Genomic DNA, 13869 nt, shown 5'->3' on the forward strand with positions numbered 1-13869 from the left:
ATCTCATTTTATGTAGTGGCAGAAAAAAGGACCTGCTCTCTTTCTCAGTAAGTCAAAAACTGCAATATAAAGCCATGACGAGAACTGTAAGAGAGTTGCTGGTACTTTAGCAAAGCTGCATGTTTTTGCTAAGAACACAAGCTTCATATGTTGCTTCTCCAGTCTATCACCTTTCCAATCACCTGAGGCTCTGGCCATTATTTTCAGAAGTTAAATTTTGTTCAATTTTACCTTTTTGTTCAATTTTTACCTTAAAGAACTTGCATTTTTATAGTATCTTTCATGCCCTCTGGATGTCTCAAAGGCCTTCACAATTACTTTTGAAGCATTGTAACTTAAAGAAATGCGGCAACCAATAAGTGCACAGTAAGGCCCTACAAACAGCAAGGAGTTAAATCACCAGATAATTCATTTCAGTATTGTTAATTTGTGGGGTAAACATCAGCAAGGACAACTTCCCTGTCCTTCTTCAAATAGGGCTATGGGATCTGTTACATTTATCTGATAGGGGCCTTGGTTTTAACATTCCACTTGAAGTGCCAGACTAGATCATATCCTCAAGCTCCGTGGACTGAGGCTGTGTTGTAAGATGTGTGTAGTTCGGTAGGTCTCATGAAGAGGTTCTGAATCTTGTATAGTTTAACAGTAAGTGTTTAATAACTACTTGTAACAAAAACATCAATACAGTATAAGGTCTAAACCAGGAGCTGTCTCCATGCTTGTCTCTATACATGTCTCTGTCCAGTACAATACTGTCCCCTAGGTTTGGGTCATGTGTCCCTTCACATTGCACTGTGCATTACTGTACCCAGTCCCAAGTTAACCCTTTCTAGGCCAGATCCTTGTACTACAGGCTCAAACCTACAACATTCTGACTCCGAGCTAAGAATGCTACAATTCAACCAAGGTTGACACGCAAGTTTCTAAGAAATGTCTGACTTGCTCTTTCCACATTGGAATAATTTCTAAAAGGCTTAATGTGCACTCAGGAACCACTAGACTTAAATTTGTGACTCCACCAGTGGCTACACCCTGATATCGTACCTAGCTTAATAGAAAAAGAAACACAAGTGAATATAGCAGCCACACATTTAAAGAACAACAGTAATAAAACATCTGTTGCTTATTATGAGTATTTATTTTAACATGTTCTTATTTTCTCTCTGAAGTAGAAATTCCAGCAGCCAAACTATTTACAGCTAAATGTTTACATACATTATTTACAATCCAAAAGTGAATTCATGGTGATACATTTCTGCTCAATGTAGTACTTCAAAAATGCACAGAAACTGTTACACTCAACAGAAACGATTGTGTTTATGATTCTGTTCTTCCTGGTAAATTATTACACACGAATATCTAGCATGGATGCAAAATTGGCATTATCCTTATAACAAATAAATACATTTTTTATTTTCATAAATGTACATATATTTTATAGACATCTGGATTTTTAAAAAAACTTCAGGAGTTATAAATGTTTTTGATTCTTTAATTTCAAAGGCACGTTTGGATTTTTCTTGTTTTATCTGGTTGGATTTGTAAGGATATTCTATTGAAAATCTTTTAGGAATATGTCTTATTTATTGTTTAACAATTTTCAAAACATAGTTATTGCAAACACTTTGTGTATATTCATTGCTGAACTAGTTTAAATTTAGTTTTGAAAAAGTGCAGTTCTCTTTACTAAAGATACGGTTCTCATAAATCACAAAATATACATAACTTACGTAAATACAGGAATGAATATGCCGTCTATTCTGTGATTTGTATGGGTCATTTATCTGAGGCAGGATTTTTTTCATGATCCAGAAATGTCAAAAAAAATGAATAGCTTCAATAACTACAATGTCAAGTAATAACAAGCTGCAGTGAGTTAAAATCCAGATTTAGATCCCCTTTCCCAATGGATTATATGTAAAAATATATCAATGAAAGAATAGTGTGTTGAGTTTGGCATTTTAACCCACTAAAATCACTGAATGGAAATTCAAATACAGCCCTTTAAATGATCCATTATCAGATGTTTTTAATGTAACATATTTTCAGCAATTTCTTGAAACATATGTGCACCTGAACACATTTTAATTGACTGTTCTACATAGTGACAGCAGATAATTTCTGAACTTGAAGGTTCAACTAGTGGGTAAAGGGGAAATAAGATGAACATTACACATAATATTCAGTGAGTTGCAGAAGTCTGTCCATCAGTAATACACATCGTTCAGAAGAAGTGTTGAATGGTTACACTTCTTTTGTCAATGGGAATAGACTTAAATATGATAATTATTTTCTTACAAATCAATAGAACATTAGTGTATGAGAACAAGGTGTTAAAAATTAATTAGATACATCAGTTGTAAAAAATTTAAATTGAAGTTGTGGAACAGAAGTGCTGCTGAGATGGCTAGATGGAACAAATTGATTGCGGTCTTTACATTTGAAACCAAGTGATTCCATGAGCTGAGAGAGATTATACGACATTTGAATGGAATTTGAAGGTATTACGAGACAAAGTAGTCCTGGTAATCATGTCACCTACACTCAAGATTATCCGTGAGATAACCTGCATGAAGGAAGCTATTAACTATTTTGACAGATGGAGCATTAGGCTTTGAAACTATTGTGTATAAGCTCATAAAGGTGTCAAACTTATGATCTGTGAACATAAATTTCAAATAAAATGTTTAATGATAACTTTTTTTTATTGGTTAAATAATTGCAGTGATCGGTGTATCAACATGTCATTCTGAGGAACTTCCTGGAATAATGAAGATCAGAATTACTTGGAGCTCCTGGTTCGCAAGGTATTTTTTCACATAATTTGACCTCTCTGTCACATCCTTTGCAGTTTAAATGTTTTGGTAGGAAGGGTCATGCATAAATATGTGCCATTCTAAAAAAAAGAAATGTTTCGAACTATCTGAAGCAAACCAGCTTAATCTTACGTGAATTATTTTCTTGGTCCTTCACCATTACAATCTAATGACAGTGAATAAAATTTACTGTTGACATGTTGTCAGGTCTCCATCATCTGGTAAGTGGATGGTCTGAAAGTATCGTTTGCTGAGTCACAGGATTTGCCAGTGGCAGTTCTACTGCCTGGATGTGTCACCAGTTCTTGAGTAGAATCGCATGACTGTTTCTCTGCATCTTCTGAATTTATAGAGGCCAAGCTTCTCTGCTTTGATCTCCTCAATAAACGACCATGCTTCCTCAGAAGTCCAAGATCATCTTTGAAATGTGGGTTAAAAAGAATGTAAAGCAAGGGATTGAGGCATCCTGGCAATGGTAGAATCACTAGAAGTATTGACTTGATTACCTCTGGGCTAATAAACGTGAGGTTCAGCAAGGACGAAAACGACAGGAAAGCCATAGGGCAATACAGAATACAATTATTGAAGAGCAGCCAGGCAACATGCTTTACCATTGAGCAGTCCCACAGGCTGTGCAAGTCTCCCTTTTCCAAACCGCAGTAAAGCTTAGTGTAGGTTATTATCATCACAAGAAAGCAAAGAGAATTCAGCAAGACTAAAGCCACAAGAAAGCCTAAAGTGGATGGTTCCCCAAAGGGTAAAGGAAAGCAAAGCGGAGAAATCCCATAATCCCCTATGTGGAACAGTGGAAGCATTGCAATTATGGATGCCAGAATCACACAGAAGGTAGCTGCTATCTTGATGCTACCCAGGGTTTTCCCTTGTTTCATATCGCATTTTGTGGATAGACTGCGTTCAACTGCTGCAACCGTAAGTAAGAAAATGGACATCTCCGAAGCAAAAACAGAGAGAAAACCTGCAACTTGACATCCAATTCCATTCTCCCACCATGCTCCATAGTTTGCAAATTTGCCTAATGTCCACAGATCCACAACTGCCAAAATACCACTATAAACCCCCATTAGAGTGTTAACTAGTGACATAAGGCCTATTAAAAGTTTTGGTGGCGAAATGAATGCTGGAGATCCAAAAACTGTTGTGGTGACTAAACCATTGCAGGCAAGAGAGAGGAAAACAATGGTCCACACACCAAGACGTATCATCCAACTGCCAAACAGGTGATCACAGGGCTTGAAGGGTCCTACAATTAAGAGAAGAAATTAAATTAATTACTATTAATATGTTATCATTTTCACTTCATACCAAGGAAAATCCACAGTCTGGGGATAATTTTGACTTTGTACTTTAAAGTAAAGCAAGTGCTGATGAATTGCCAGCCTGTTTTACATCTCAACCAATTGAAGCCAATGGGAATAAGATTTGCTAAAGGTATAAAATGGGCTGTAAGTTGCCATCACCCGTTTTACACTTTAATTTTATACTTAATTTTACAAAATTAAAATCACCCCCCAGGTGAAATTCACCCCCCAGGTGAATTGTCCCGGGTTTTCACTAAGTGCAGTAGCGGGTGGAATTGTCCCGGGTTTTCACTAAGTGCAGTAGCGGGTGGAATTGTCCCAGGTTTTCACTAAGTGCAGTAGCGGGCGGAATTGTCCCAGGTTTTCACTAAGTGCAGTAGCGGGTGGAATTGTCCCAGGTTTTCACTAAGTGCAGTAGCAGGTGGAATTGTCCTGGGTTTTCCCTAAGTGCAGTAGCAGGTGGAATTGTCCCGGGTTTTCACTAAGTGCAGTAGCGGGTGGAATTGTCCCGGGTTTTCACTAAGTGCAGTAGCGGGCGGGTAATACGACATTTTACCCGCCTGCCCCAATGGCAGCTTTTCACGCTGTATCATCCCAAACCCGCCACGTTAATTATGCATTCCTGGGAAACACACGGTTTCTAGAGCGGACGGGCTCTCATTTGCCCATCACCACGTCGCTTCATCACGCTGGGTGCTAAATTTAAAGTCCAGCCGCACGCCCACCTCTCGGTGCTTCCAGCCCACAATTGCTGCAAAGAAGACACGGCCCTGAAAGGCAAAAACGTTGCAGCCCCCAAGTTCAACGACGCGTCCCTCAGGCACCTTTTGGACGCAGTCGAGGCTCGCTGCGATGTCCTCTACCCCCACTTTGGCTGCAGGATGGGCAACAAACTCACTAATCTGGCTTGGGAGCCGGTGGCAGCGGTGGTCAGTGCCAATACCCTGCAAAAGTGGCACCCAGTGCTGCTACAGGATGAATGGTCTCATCCAGTCTGCCAAGGAAATTCACTCTTCTCATCACTCCCAACTCACACACTTTCAAACCCATTGCACATCCACAGGGCCCTCACACCTCAAGGGACAACACCACTAACTCTCACACACACCCTCACATCTCCATCAGGCTCACACCCTCTCAAGCTCGCATCTTCATCCTGTCCATGGCTCCGCTCACCACACAAACATTCCACGCAGTGCCATGTGTCGTGCTCATACTCTCTCCATCTGCTTTCATGCAGGCTCACATCAGCAGAGAGAGGACCCAGACCGGGGTTGGAGTGGCCCACATTAAGCCCCTCAATCACTTGGAGGAGCGTGCCATTGCACTGACTGGTGAGGACATGGACTGTGCCTGCGGTGATAGTGAGGTCGGGGCCAAACACCCTCATAAGGATCCTGCACCACATTATCCCTCTCTCAATGCAAATGTGAGTGCTCTCTCTTCTGCTTCTGACTCTGCAGCCATGCACTAATTATCTCTACTTTGGTTCACAGGGAGCTCTGCCAAGCAATCGACATCCTTAGCCAGCAACCAGTCCCTCAGCTCCACCCAGGTCCTCACCTCTAGCCAAGAGGACACCTCTGCCATTGAAGATGTGACCCGTCACAGCGCTTACCCACACCCTCCACCAGCGCAGAGAGACAGACCTCAGTGTAACCTAGATCTAGAGCAGGATCAGGTTCACAATCTAGTGGTCACTGCACAGACTCATGTCTACATCAGGAGGCAGATTTGTGTGAGCTTCCTAGCACTCGGAGGACTGCATTTGTGAGGTCCAAGGCAGATGATGTGCCTCTAGATTTGGCCTTCCAACTCATCGTGGAGAGTCAGCAGAAGGCGTGGAAACATCACGCAGAGCTGTTGAAAGCCCTCGGCAGAGTGGCACATGAGTTGGAGGAGTGCTTCTGCCTGCTCTCTGATGAAGTGCTGCCCACCTGTGCATGTGTGGAGGTCTCCATGGGGAGGATGGTGGATGCCATGAAGGCCCTAGTCCAGCAGAATGCAGAAATGCATGCAGACCTGCGCTCCATCACCCTTGCCATGGGTGAGTTTCTGCAGTGGCAATGCGAGAGGGAAATGTGGCACCTCGCCTCAAGGAGTCAGACTGGGGCTCCCAGGTACCCACAGGGAGGAGGAGCAGCAGCTGGACTCCCCTGGGTCATTCACTCAGGCATGTCAGAGGCTGCCCTCTCCCTCCAAGTCCCCTTTCCCTGTGAGCCCCTCAACCTCGTCCTCTGACATCACAAAGGGAGCAGCCGGCCAACAAGGGAGAAGTGTGCGTATGTGGCAGGGCCTTTTGGTGTCTCGTGAAAGCAGATCCTTCACGTATCATACTCACCTCAATGTCCTGAGCATTTTCAATGCTGCGGTTCACCTTCAGTTGTCCATCTGAGCTGACCTGCATCTCCACCCACCCAATGATCACACTCCCAGGCAACACCTGATCTCGCTCACCAAGACTTTCGTTTCACTTTCGATTTGGGCAGCATGGTCTGGTTTCATTTTTTTTCATGCCCTCCCCCCCAATCTTTTCCCCTCCCCCAGTCACCCATTTCCTTTCCCCCGTCATAGTTGACCGCCCCACCCCAGCATCACTCTCTACCTCCCCTCCGTGACCTACCAGCCACAACACTTTTCCTTTGGGGATCTCCACGTGAATGTGTATGTTCTCTTCCTTCCTGAAAATCCCACCCTCATCCACATTCACCTCCCCAACCACCTCCTTTCCACCCCCAGGATCCACGTCTGCTTCTGAGTCCCCACCAATCACCTTGCCATCCATTCTACTGCTACCGTTGAACCCTCATCCTTCCACCCTACCACCTCATTCTGCTCTTGGTCATTCTCACTATTCCCTTAGACCAGGCCCAACCTCAGTTTGCTCCCCTGGAGGCAGTCACAGACTCATCAGACCCCTCCCTTGCACTTTTAACTGGACATCCCAACCCCCCCCGCCACTCCCCCCACCCCCGGAACCCCTTCCCCCTCCCCCTTCCTGACTACCTCAGATACCCTTTATATGTCCGCCACCCTTAGTCCTTCCTCCTCCCAACTCCTTCCTCCAGCCTCACTTTTTCCTTCAGCCTTACTCCTTTCCCCTTTGTGACTCCCTCAGACACCCTCACTTCTTTCTCTAGCTTTACTCCTTCCCCTTTCCTGATTCCTTCCTCCACCCTTACTTCTTCTTCCACCCTTACTCCATCCCCTCTCCACACTCCTTCCTCCCCCCACCGGACTACCTCCCCTCTCTCTCCCTCCCGTCTCTGCCTTCCTTCCCCCCTCCGAACTCTTTCCCTTACACCTTCCACTCCCCCTCCTCCCCGTATTCCTCCCCTCTTCCCAACCTCACCACCCCCCAACACCTTCAGTCCCCCTCTCCCAACCTCAACCCCCCAACACCTCTTCCCTTCCCAGTCAATCCTAGGCATTCCTCTCCCACCGCCTCAACTATCATCCGTTGTGAGCATGAATGGTGATTTTCCACCTTCCGTGAGCTGCTACGCAGTAGAGTCATGTCCATGGGAATCCACCCAGCATGCCATGGATGTTCCTCCAGGATCTTCTGCTCCTCGGATGTCCATGATGTGAGCAAAACCCTGGAAGTAAGTCTCGACTTCTGCACATCACAGTTGTCAAGATGTGTTCTGCACCGGCATGTTTCCCGCCGACGTGGGCGGACAATCCAGCTGGCGGGGAGGTGGGGGGCGGGCAGGGAAGGCGGGGATGAATCTGGTGGGCTGGCTTTATAATGATGTGCTGATGTGTTAGGATGAGGTTCCCAATGTGCGATGGCGGGGAGTGCAGCCCGCCGTCGATGGGCTGAGCAGACGATCGCAAACTGGTTTCACGACGTCATGAAACTGATTTTTGGCCTTCTCTGAATATTGTCTGCTCATGCCACTGAACATGCCTAACACCAGCAGGCACAGAAAGTCCCAGCTTTAGTTTGAATTTACCTCCAAAAGGAAGCCCTTTCAAGGAGTGATAACAATCCAACATTTTAATTACCTGTTGATACAATCAAAGCCCATTTTGTATTTGAATAGAATTAATACTATAGAGCTAAACTAATGTCTTTTCAAAGCTAGTTAAACTATTTCTACATTTTCCAAATTCAATGCAAGATGAGGTACACTAAGTCAGATTAGAATGTTGAGCAACAACTTACATTTATATAGCACCTTTAATGTAAGAAAATCTCCCAAGGCGCTTTCAAAGGTTACAAAGCAAAATTAGACACCAAGCCCATCAGGCGATATTATAGTAGATGGCCAAAGAGAAGACTTGGTCAATGAGAGTTTTGAAAGAAAGAAAGAGATGGAGGGGAGAATTTTTTCCCTGTGGCGGGCGGCTGGGCAAGAGCGGGTGGGCTGAGGGGAGGTGGGGGGGGGGGGGTGCGGTGCCGATTGCCGCCTGTGATTGGCTGCACGCCGCCATTTTACGTAGGCAGACCAATTAAGGCCCGCCCAGCGTAATGCATGGCCAGTAGCACTCAGCGCTACCTGTGCGGGCGGAGGGAGAAGGGAGAGTCAGGGTCTGCAGCAATCTCCCTGAAGCACAGAGCTGCCTCAGGCCGATGACAGTTCGGCGGGGGTGCAGCCGCCTCCGACGCGTTCCCGCCGAACGAAATATCGAAATGACACGCGAAGACGTCGGGACGCACGCCTGCACACTGGCGGCAATATTCTACCCAGAGAGCCAGGGAGGTTGATGGAGGGCATTCCAAAGCTTAGAGCCTAGGCAGCTGATAGCATGGCCACCAACGATGGAGCAATTAAAATCAAGGATGCATAAGACCCCAAAATGAGATGAGCGCAGATGTTTGAGGATTGGGGGGCTGGAGGAGATTGGGAGGCGTGCAACCATTGTAGGGATTTGAAAGCGAGGTTGAGAATATTAAAATTGAGGAGCTGCTTGACCGGAAGCCAGTCTAGGTCAGCGAACACGGGGGTGATGAGTGAACAGGACTTGCTGCAAGTTAGGACACCGGCAGCAGAGCTTTTGAGGACCTTGAATTTATGGAGGGTAGAACGTGGGAGGTCAATCAGGAGCGTAGTAGAATCGTCAAGTCTAAAGATAAAAAAAGACATGAGTGAAGTATTTAGTGGCAGATGAACTGAAGCAGGGCTGAAGTCTGGCGATCTTAACTGTGGTGAAGAAAGGATATCTTTGTGAAGGTGAAAAGCTAAGCTCGCCTCAGTGACAAATAACACCAAGGTTGTGTACAGACTGGTTCAGTTTCAGACAATTGCCAGGGAGAGGGATCGTGTTGGTAGTTAGGGAGCAGAGTTCGGAGCTGGTTAGATAACCATGGCTTTGGTCTTCCCAATATTTAATTGAAAGAAATTTCTGCCCATCCATTACTGGATGTCAGATAAGCATTCTGATAATTTTGTAACAGTGGAGTAGTCAAGAGAAGTGGTGGTGAGATGGAGCTGAGGGTTGTCAGTGTATATCTGAAAATTAACACTGTGCTTTTGGATGCTGTTGCTGAGGGGCAGCATACAGATAAGAAATAGGAGGGGGCCTGCTGGACACCAGAGGTAATGGGGTGGGAAGGGAAGGAAAGTGATACACTGACCATGATTAGATAGATAAGAATGGAACCAGACAAATGCAGTCCCACCTACACTAGACTAAGTGATCCCAGCTTGCTGATCAACAGTGTGGAGGTGTTGGAGGAGGAAGATATGGTCAACCACGTCAAAAACTACAAATTATATTAAAATATCACAAAATGGATGAGGATGAGACATGACATTGAGACTTGCCTTAGTTCACCAATTGCCAACATTTAACTGTTTCTAGGATATTTGCCTCTAACACTATATCTAGAAGTTCACTCTACACATTGATCATGCTCATGAAGAAATACCTGATGTCAGTTTAAGTTTATCTGTTGTTAATTTGAAGATTTGGCTAATTAAATGTGGGAATTAAGCGAGAGCCATGCTGAGTTTTCACTCTCTAATCCTAGGGATCCTGAACTCAAATGTCCTGTTCCAACCATTGTTGGGGACGGGATCACTTAGTCTAGCATAGGCTAGGACCAAATCTCTTGCTTTCCTGGTCTCTGTGATCAGCTGCTTAGTGGAATCATTGTTGGAGCCAGAACCTGAGGTTTTTTTCAAAAAACTAAGATTAAAAAGTAATTACTTATTCCTCACCTGGAGTTGGAGTGCACTGGACAGAATGATGGACTTTAGGATCTTCCTCAAAGTCTATTAGCAAATCGTCAAGGTCCTGATCATCTGCACATTACATATAATTCAGCAGTCATTATGCATAATATAAATTTTGTCTTGAATACAAAAACATTCTGTTGTTGAAATTAAAAGCAAAATACTGCAGATGCTGGAAACCTGAAACCAAAACAGAAAACCCTGGAAAATCTCAGCAGGTCTAACAGCCTCTGTGGAGAGTGAAAAAAAAAGAGTTAACGTTTCGAGTCCTTATGGCTCTTACGGCACATGAAGAAGAGTCATAAGGACCTGAAACGTTAACTCTTTTTTTTTGTCTCTCCACAGATGCTGTTAGACCTGCTGAGTTTTTCCAGCATTTTCTGTTTTTGTTTCTGTTGGTTTGTTTTCATTAACAGACAATAAAAGACTTAACCGTATAAAGAATGCAGCTTTCTTACATTCTCTTACAAAGTTTTGCTCCTAAATATCGTCTCAAATATGCTCTGTTGCTTTTGTTAATTGCCTTTGTTCTTTTTTAGAGAATGCATAATCAGTAAGACCTATATTCAGCATTGAGACAATTAGAATATAGTAAAATTGTATGATACCAGTACAACATATTTCATCAACTGCTCGGAGACAAATGAAAAGTTATAACAATGTGCTTTCTATTTTGCTGTAGGAACGATTAGAATTAACTTAAATACAATTTTTTGGTGCTGAATTTCAAGAGCGAGTAGAATGAATGATGACAGTTAACTATTACCTTGACCAGACAGCATTCCAGCATCCCGTTTATGTACTTCATCGTCACTGGTGTTCTCCACTTTCTCCCACTGATGGATAAGTTTGTAGGAATTTTCACAAGATCCATATGCACAACATTGGTAAGCATATGGCATTTCTAGCACTCTGTGAATTTAAACATAAAAGCATGAAAACACAGGAATTAGAATACCAAAAAATAAAATCATTGCAGAAATCCTGTTTTAATTTAACATGCGATTATTGTATTTTTTTAAGTACAATGGGGTGTTATTGCACATTGTTTTCGTTATATCTCATATACTAGTACAACAGAACATTCCCAACTGGTCAATTCTTGCCGTGAGCTACAACCTTTCTTTAATTCCTTTCATGGTAAAGCCATCACTTGGTGGCTAGGAATAAAGTGGAAATAAGGGGTGTATTTGTATACTTACCTCAAGTTACGGAGACTTTCTATTGGCAACAAATCTTGTAGAGCTTGATTGCCAGTTAGTTTTAGATGTGTTAACCCACTTAGTCCAGACACAGGAAGAGATGACAGGAGGTTGAAGCTGAGGTCACTGCATGGGAATTATTATGCGTAAGTGAATCAATTACAAATTGGTGCATTAAAACTTTGGGAGCAATAGCTGCTGTAACAAGACTCCATTTCCTGTACACAATACGATTGAGGAAATATAGCACATTGGGAAATATAGGTGCAAGGAGAATTTCAAGTAGCCTGAAACTACCAGCAACTTTAATGCTTAAGCAATATTGTTGAGCGGTTGTTTCATTATCCAGGGTGGCATCAGAAAAAGTGTCATGCATCCCAAATTTACACATTGAACAGAGTTGCCTGAGCTTCCTTTTAAATTGGTTCCTTTTCATTCAAATCCTGGAAACCTGCCAACTGAGCTGATTTGCAGCATTTATGTTATTGATTCTATAGATAGAAAATTTGTAGACTTAGTTTTACCTGGGTCTGTGTGGATCATTTTCCAAATACCTTGCCCAATAGGAGCATACAATGAAAATCCTGGCATGAATTGGCCCGGATTTTCCAACCATTGTTGAAAAATCATTCAGTGAGGTGCCTGAATTTCCAAAATGCTCTCTGGCAAATAAGGCTCTCCGCCAGAATTGAGGGACTCCTAAAATCCTTCCTTATAAACTGGCTGTGGGTCCATGGAAAACTGATTCAACTGAAAAGATGGTAGGGGTCAGGTCCTGGAAATTAAAGTTTTGTCTTAAAGCAGTCTAAAAGGTTCAATAGAGTATAATAAAAAGGACTGAAAGCCTAAAACTGCCTTTGGCATGTTACAAGTTTGACCAGGATTTGGGTGTGATAAATTCAAAATCAGGGCCCCAATCTTAGGCAAATATAACAATTTCTTTGACTGAAAACTTCCCAATTTACAGTACTGAATTAATGCTAAAATGTAGGAGCAAGTTCTAATTATTCGGCATTTTAAAAACATTCCAAATTATTTATAGCTAGTGAAATATATAGATCCAGAGACTTACATTTTGGTTAAAGATGGTGAAGAAAGAAATGATTCTTGATGAATAAATTCAATTTTGTTCCAGCCAAGGTCACTATATGTGGATAGATATATAAAGAATATAAATATGATGCCACCGTTGGTTTAAATTTACACATACATTCCTAACCAGTGTAATAAACTTATAGTGAAATTCAAATGGGAATTGCTTATACAATTTTCTATAAATCAGCTTTAAATTGGAGAAAAAAATACACCACACGGTGTTTCCATTGGGAAATGGATATATAACTTCCCTGTTATTGCACACCATTTACCATTGGTGTCAACTTAGGCCATAAGATGTAGGAGCAGAAGTAGGCCAATCGGCCCATCAAGTCTGCTTCGACATTCAATGAGATCATGGCTGATCTGATAATCCTCAACTCCACTTTCCACCCTTTTCCCCATAACCCCTGATTCCCTTACTGATTAAAAATCTGTCTACCTCAGCCTTGAATAGACTTAACAACCCAGCCTCTATCGTCCTCTCGGTAAAGAATTCCACAGATTCATTACTCTCTGAGAGCAGAAATTCCCCCTCCTCTCTGTCTTAAATGGATGACCTCTTACTCTGAAATTATGCATTCTCCCACGTGGAGAAACAACCTCTCAGCATCTACCCTGTCAAGCCCCTTAAGAATCTTATATGTTTCAATAAGGTCACCTCTCATTCTTCTAAACTCCAATGAGTACAGGCCCAACCTACACAACCTCTCCTCATAAGAAAATCCCGGCATACCTGGGGTCAACCTAGTGAACCTTCTCTGGACTGTCTCCAATGCCAATATATCTTTCCTTAGATAAGGAGAACAAAATTGTTCACAGTATTCTAGGTGTGGTCCAACTAGTGCCTTGTGTAGTTTTAGCAAGAATTCCTTATTTTTATGCTCCTTTCCCTTTGAAATGAAGGCCAACATTCCATTTGCTTTTCCTATTAACTGCTGAACTTGCACGTTAGCTGTTTGGAATTCATGCATGAGGACTCCCAAATCCCTCTGTGCTGTAGCTCTCTGCAGTCTTTCTCCATTTAAATAATATTCAGCTCCTTTATTCTTCCTGCCAAAAAGCATAACTTCACGTTTTCCCACATTATATTCCATCTGCCAAGTTTTTGCCCACTCACTTAATCTGTCTATATCCCTCTGTAGACTTGTTGTGTCATTCTCACCACTTGCCTTCCCACCTATTTTTGTGTCATCCTCAAACTTGCCGATATTACATTCACTTCTCTCATCTGAGTCATTAATATATATTG

At 42.9% G+C, this 13869-nt stretch overlaps 1 protein-coding gene across 1 annotated transcript in view; it reads right to left on the reverse strand.

The window, feature by feature from the left end:
* Window positions 1-2932: 2932 nt before the first annotated feature.
* LOC121293071 (leucine-rich repeat-containing G-protein coupled receptor 5A-like) overlaps window positions 2933-13869 on the reverse strand; it is a 183591-nt gene continuing 172654 nt past the window's right edge. Inside the window, exons 14-18 of the mRNA XM_041215665.1 lie at window positions 12595-12666; window positions 11523-11648; window positions 11087-11232; window positions 10306-10389; window positions 2933-4077 (exon numbers count right to left, since the gene is read on the reverse strand). Of these exons, the coding sequence (XP_041071599.1) occupies window positions 3020-4077; window positions 10306-10389; window positions 11087-11232; window positions 11523-11648; window positions 12595-12666 (1486 nt within the window). The 3' untranslated portion in view covers window positions 2933-3019. The remainder of the gene's footprint in view (window positions 4078-10305; window positions 10390-11086; window positions 11233-11522; window positions 11649-12594; window positions 12667-13869) is intronic.

The sequence above is a fragment of the Carcharodon carcharias genome, chromosome 21 (genome assembly GCF_017639515.1).
Source record: "Carcharodon carcharias isolate sCarCar2 chromosome 21, sCarCar2.pri, whole genome shotgun sequence".
Lineage (NCBI taxonomy): Eukaryota > Metazoa > Chordata > Chondrichthyes > Lamniformes > Lamnidae > Carcharodon > Carcharodon carcharias.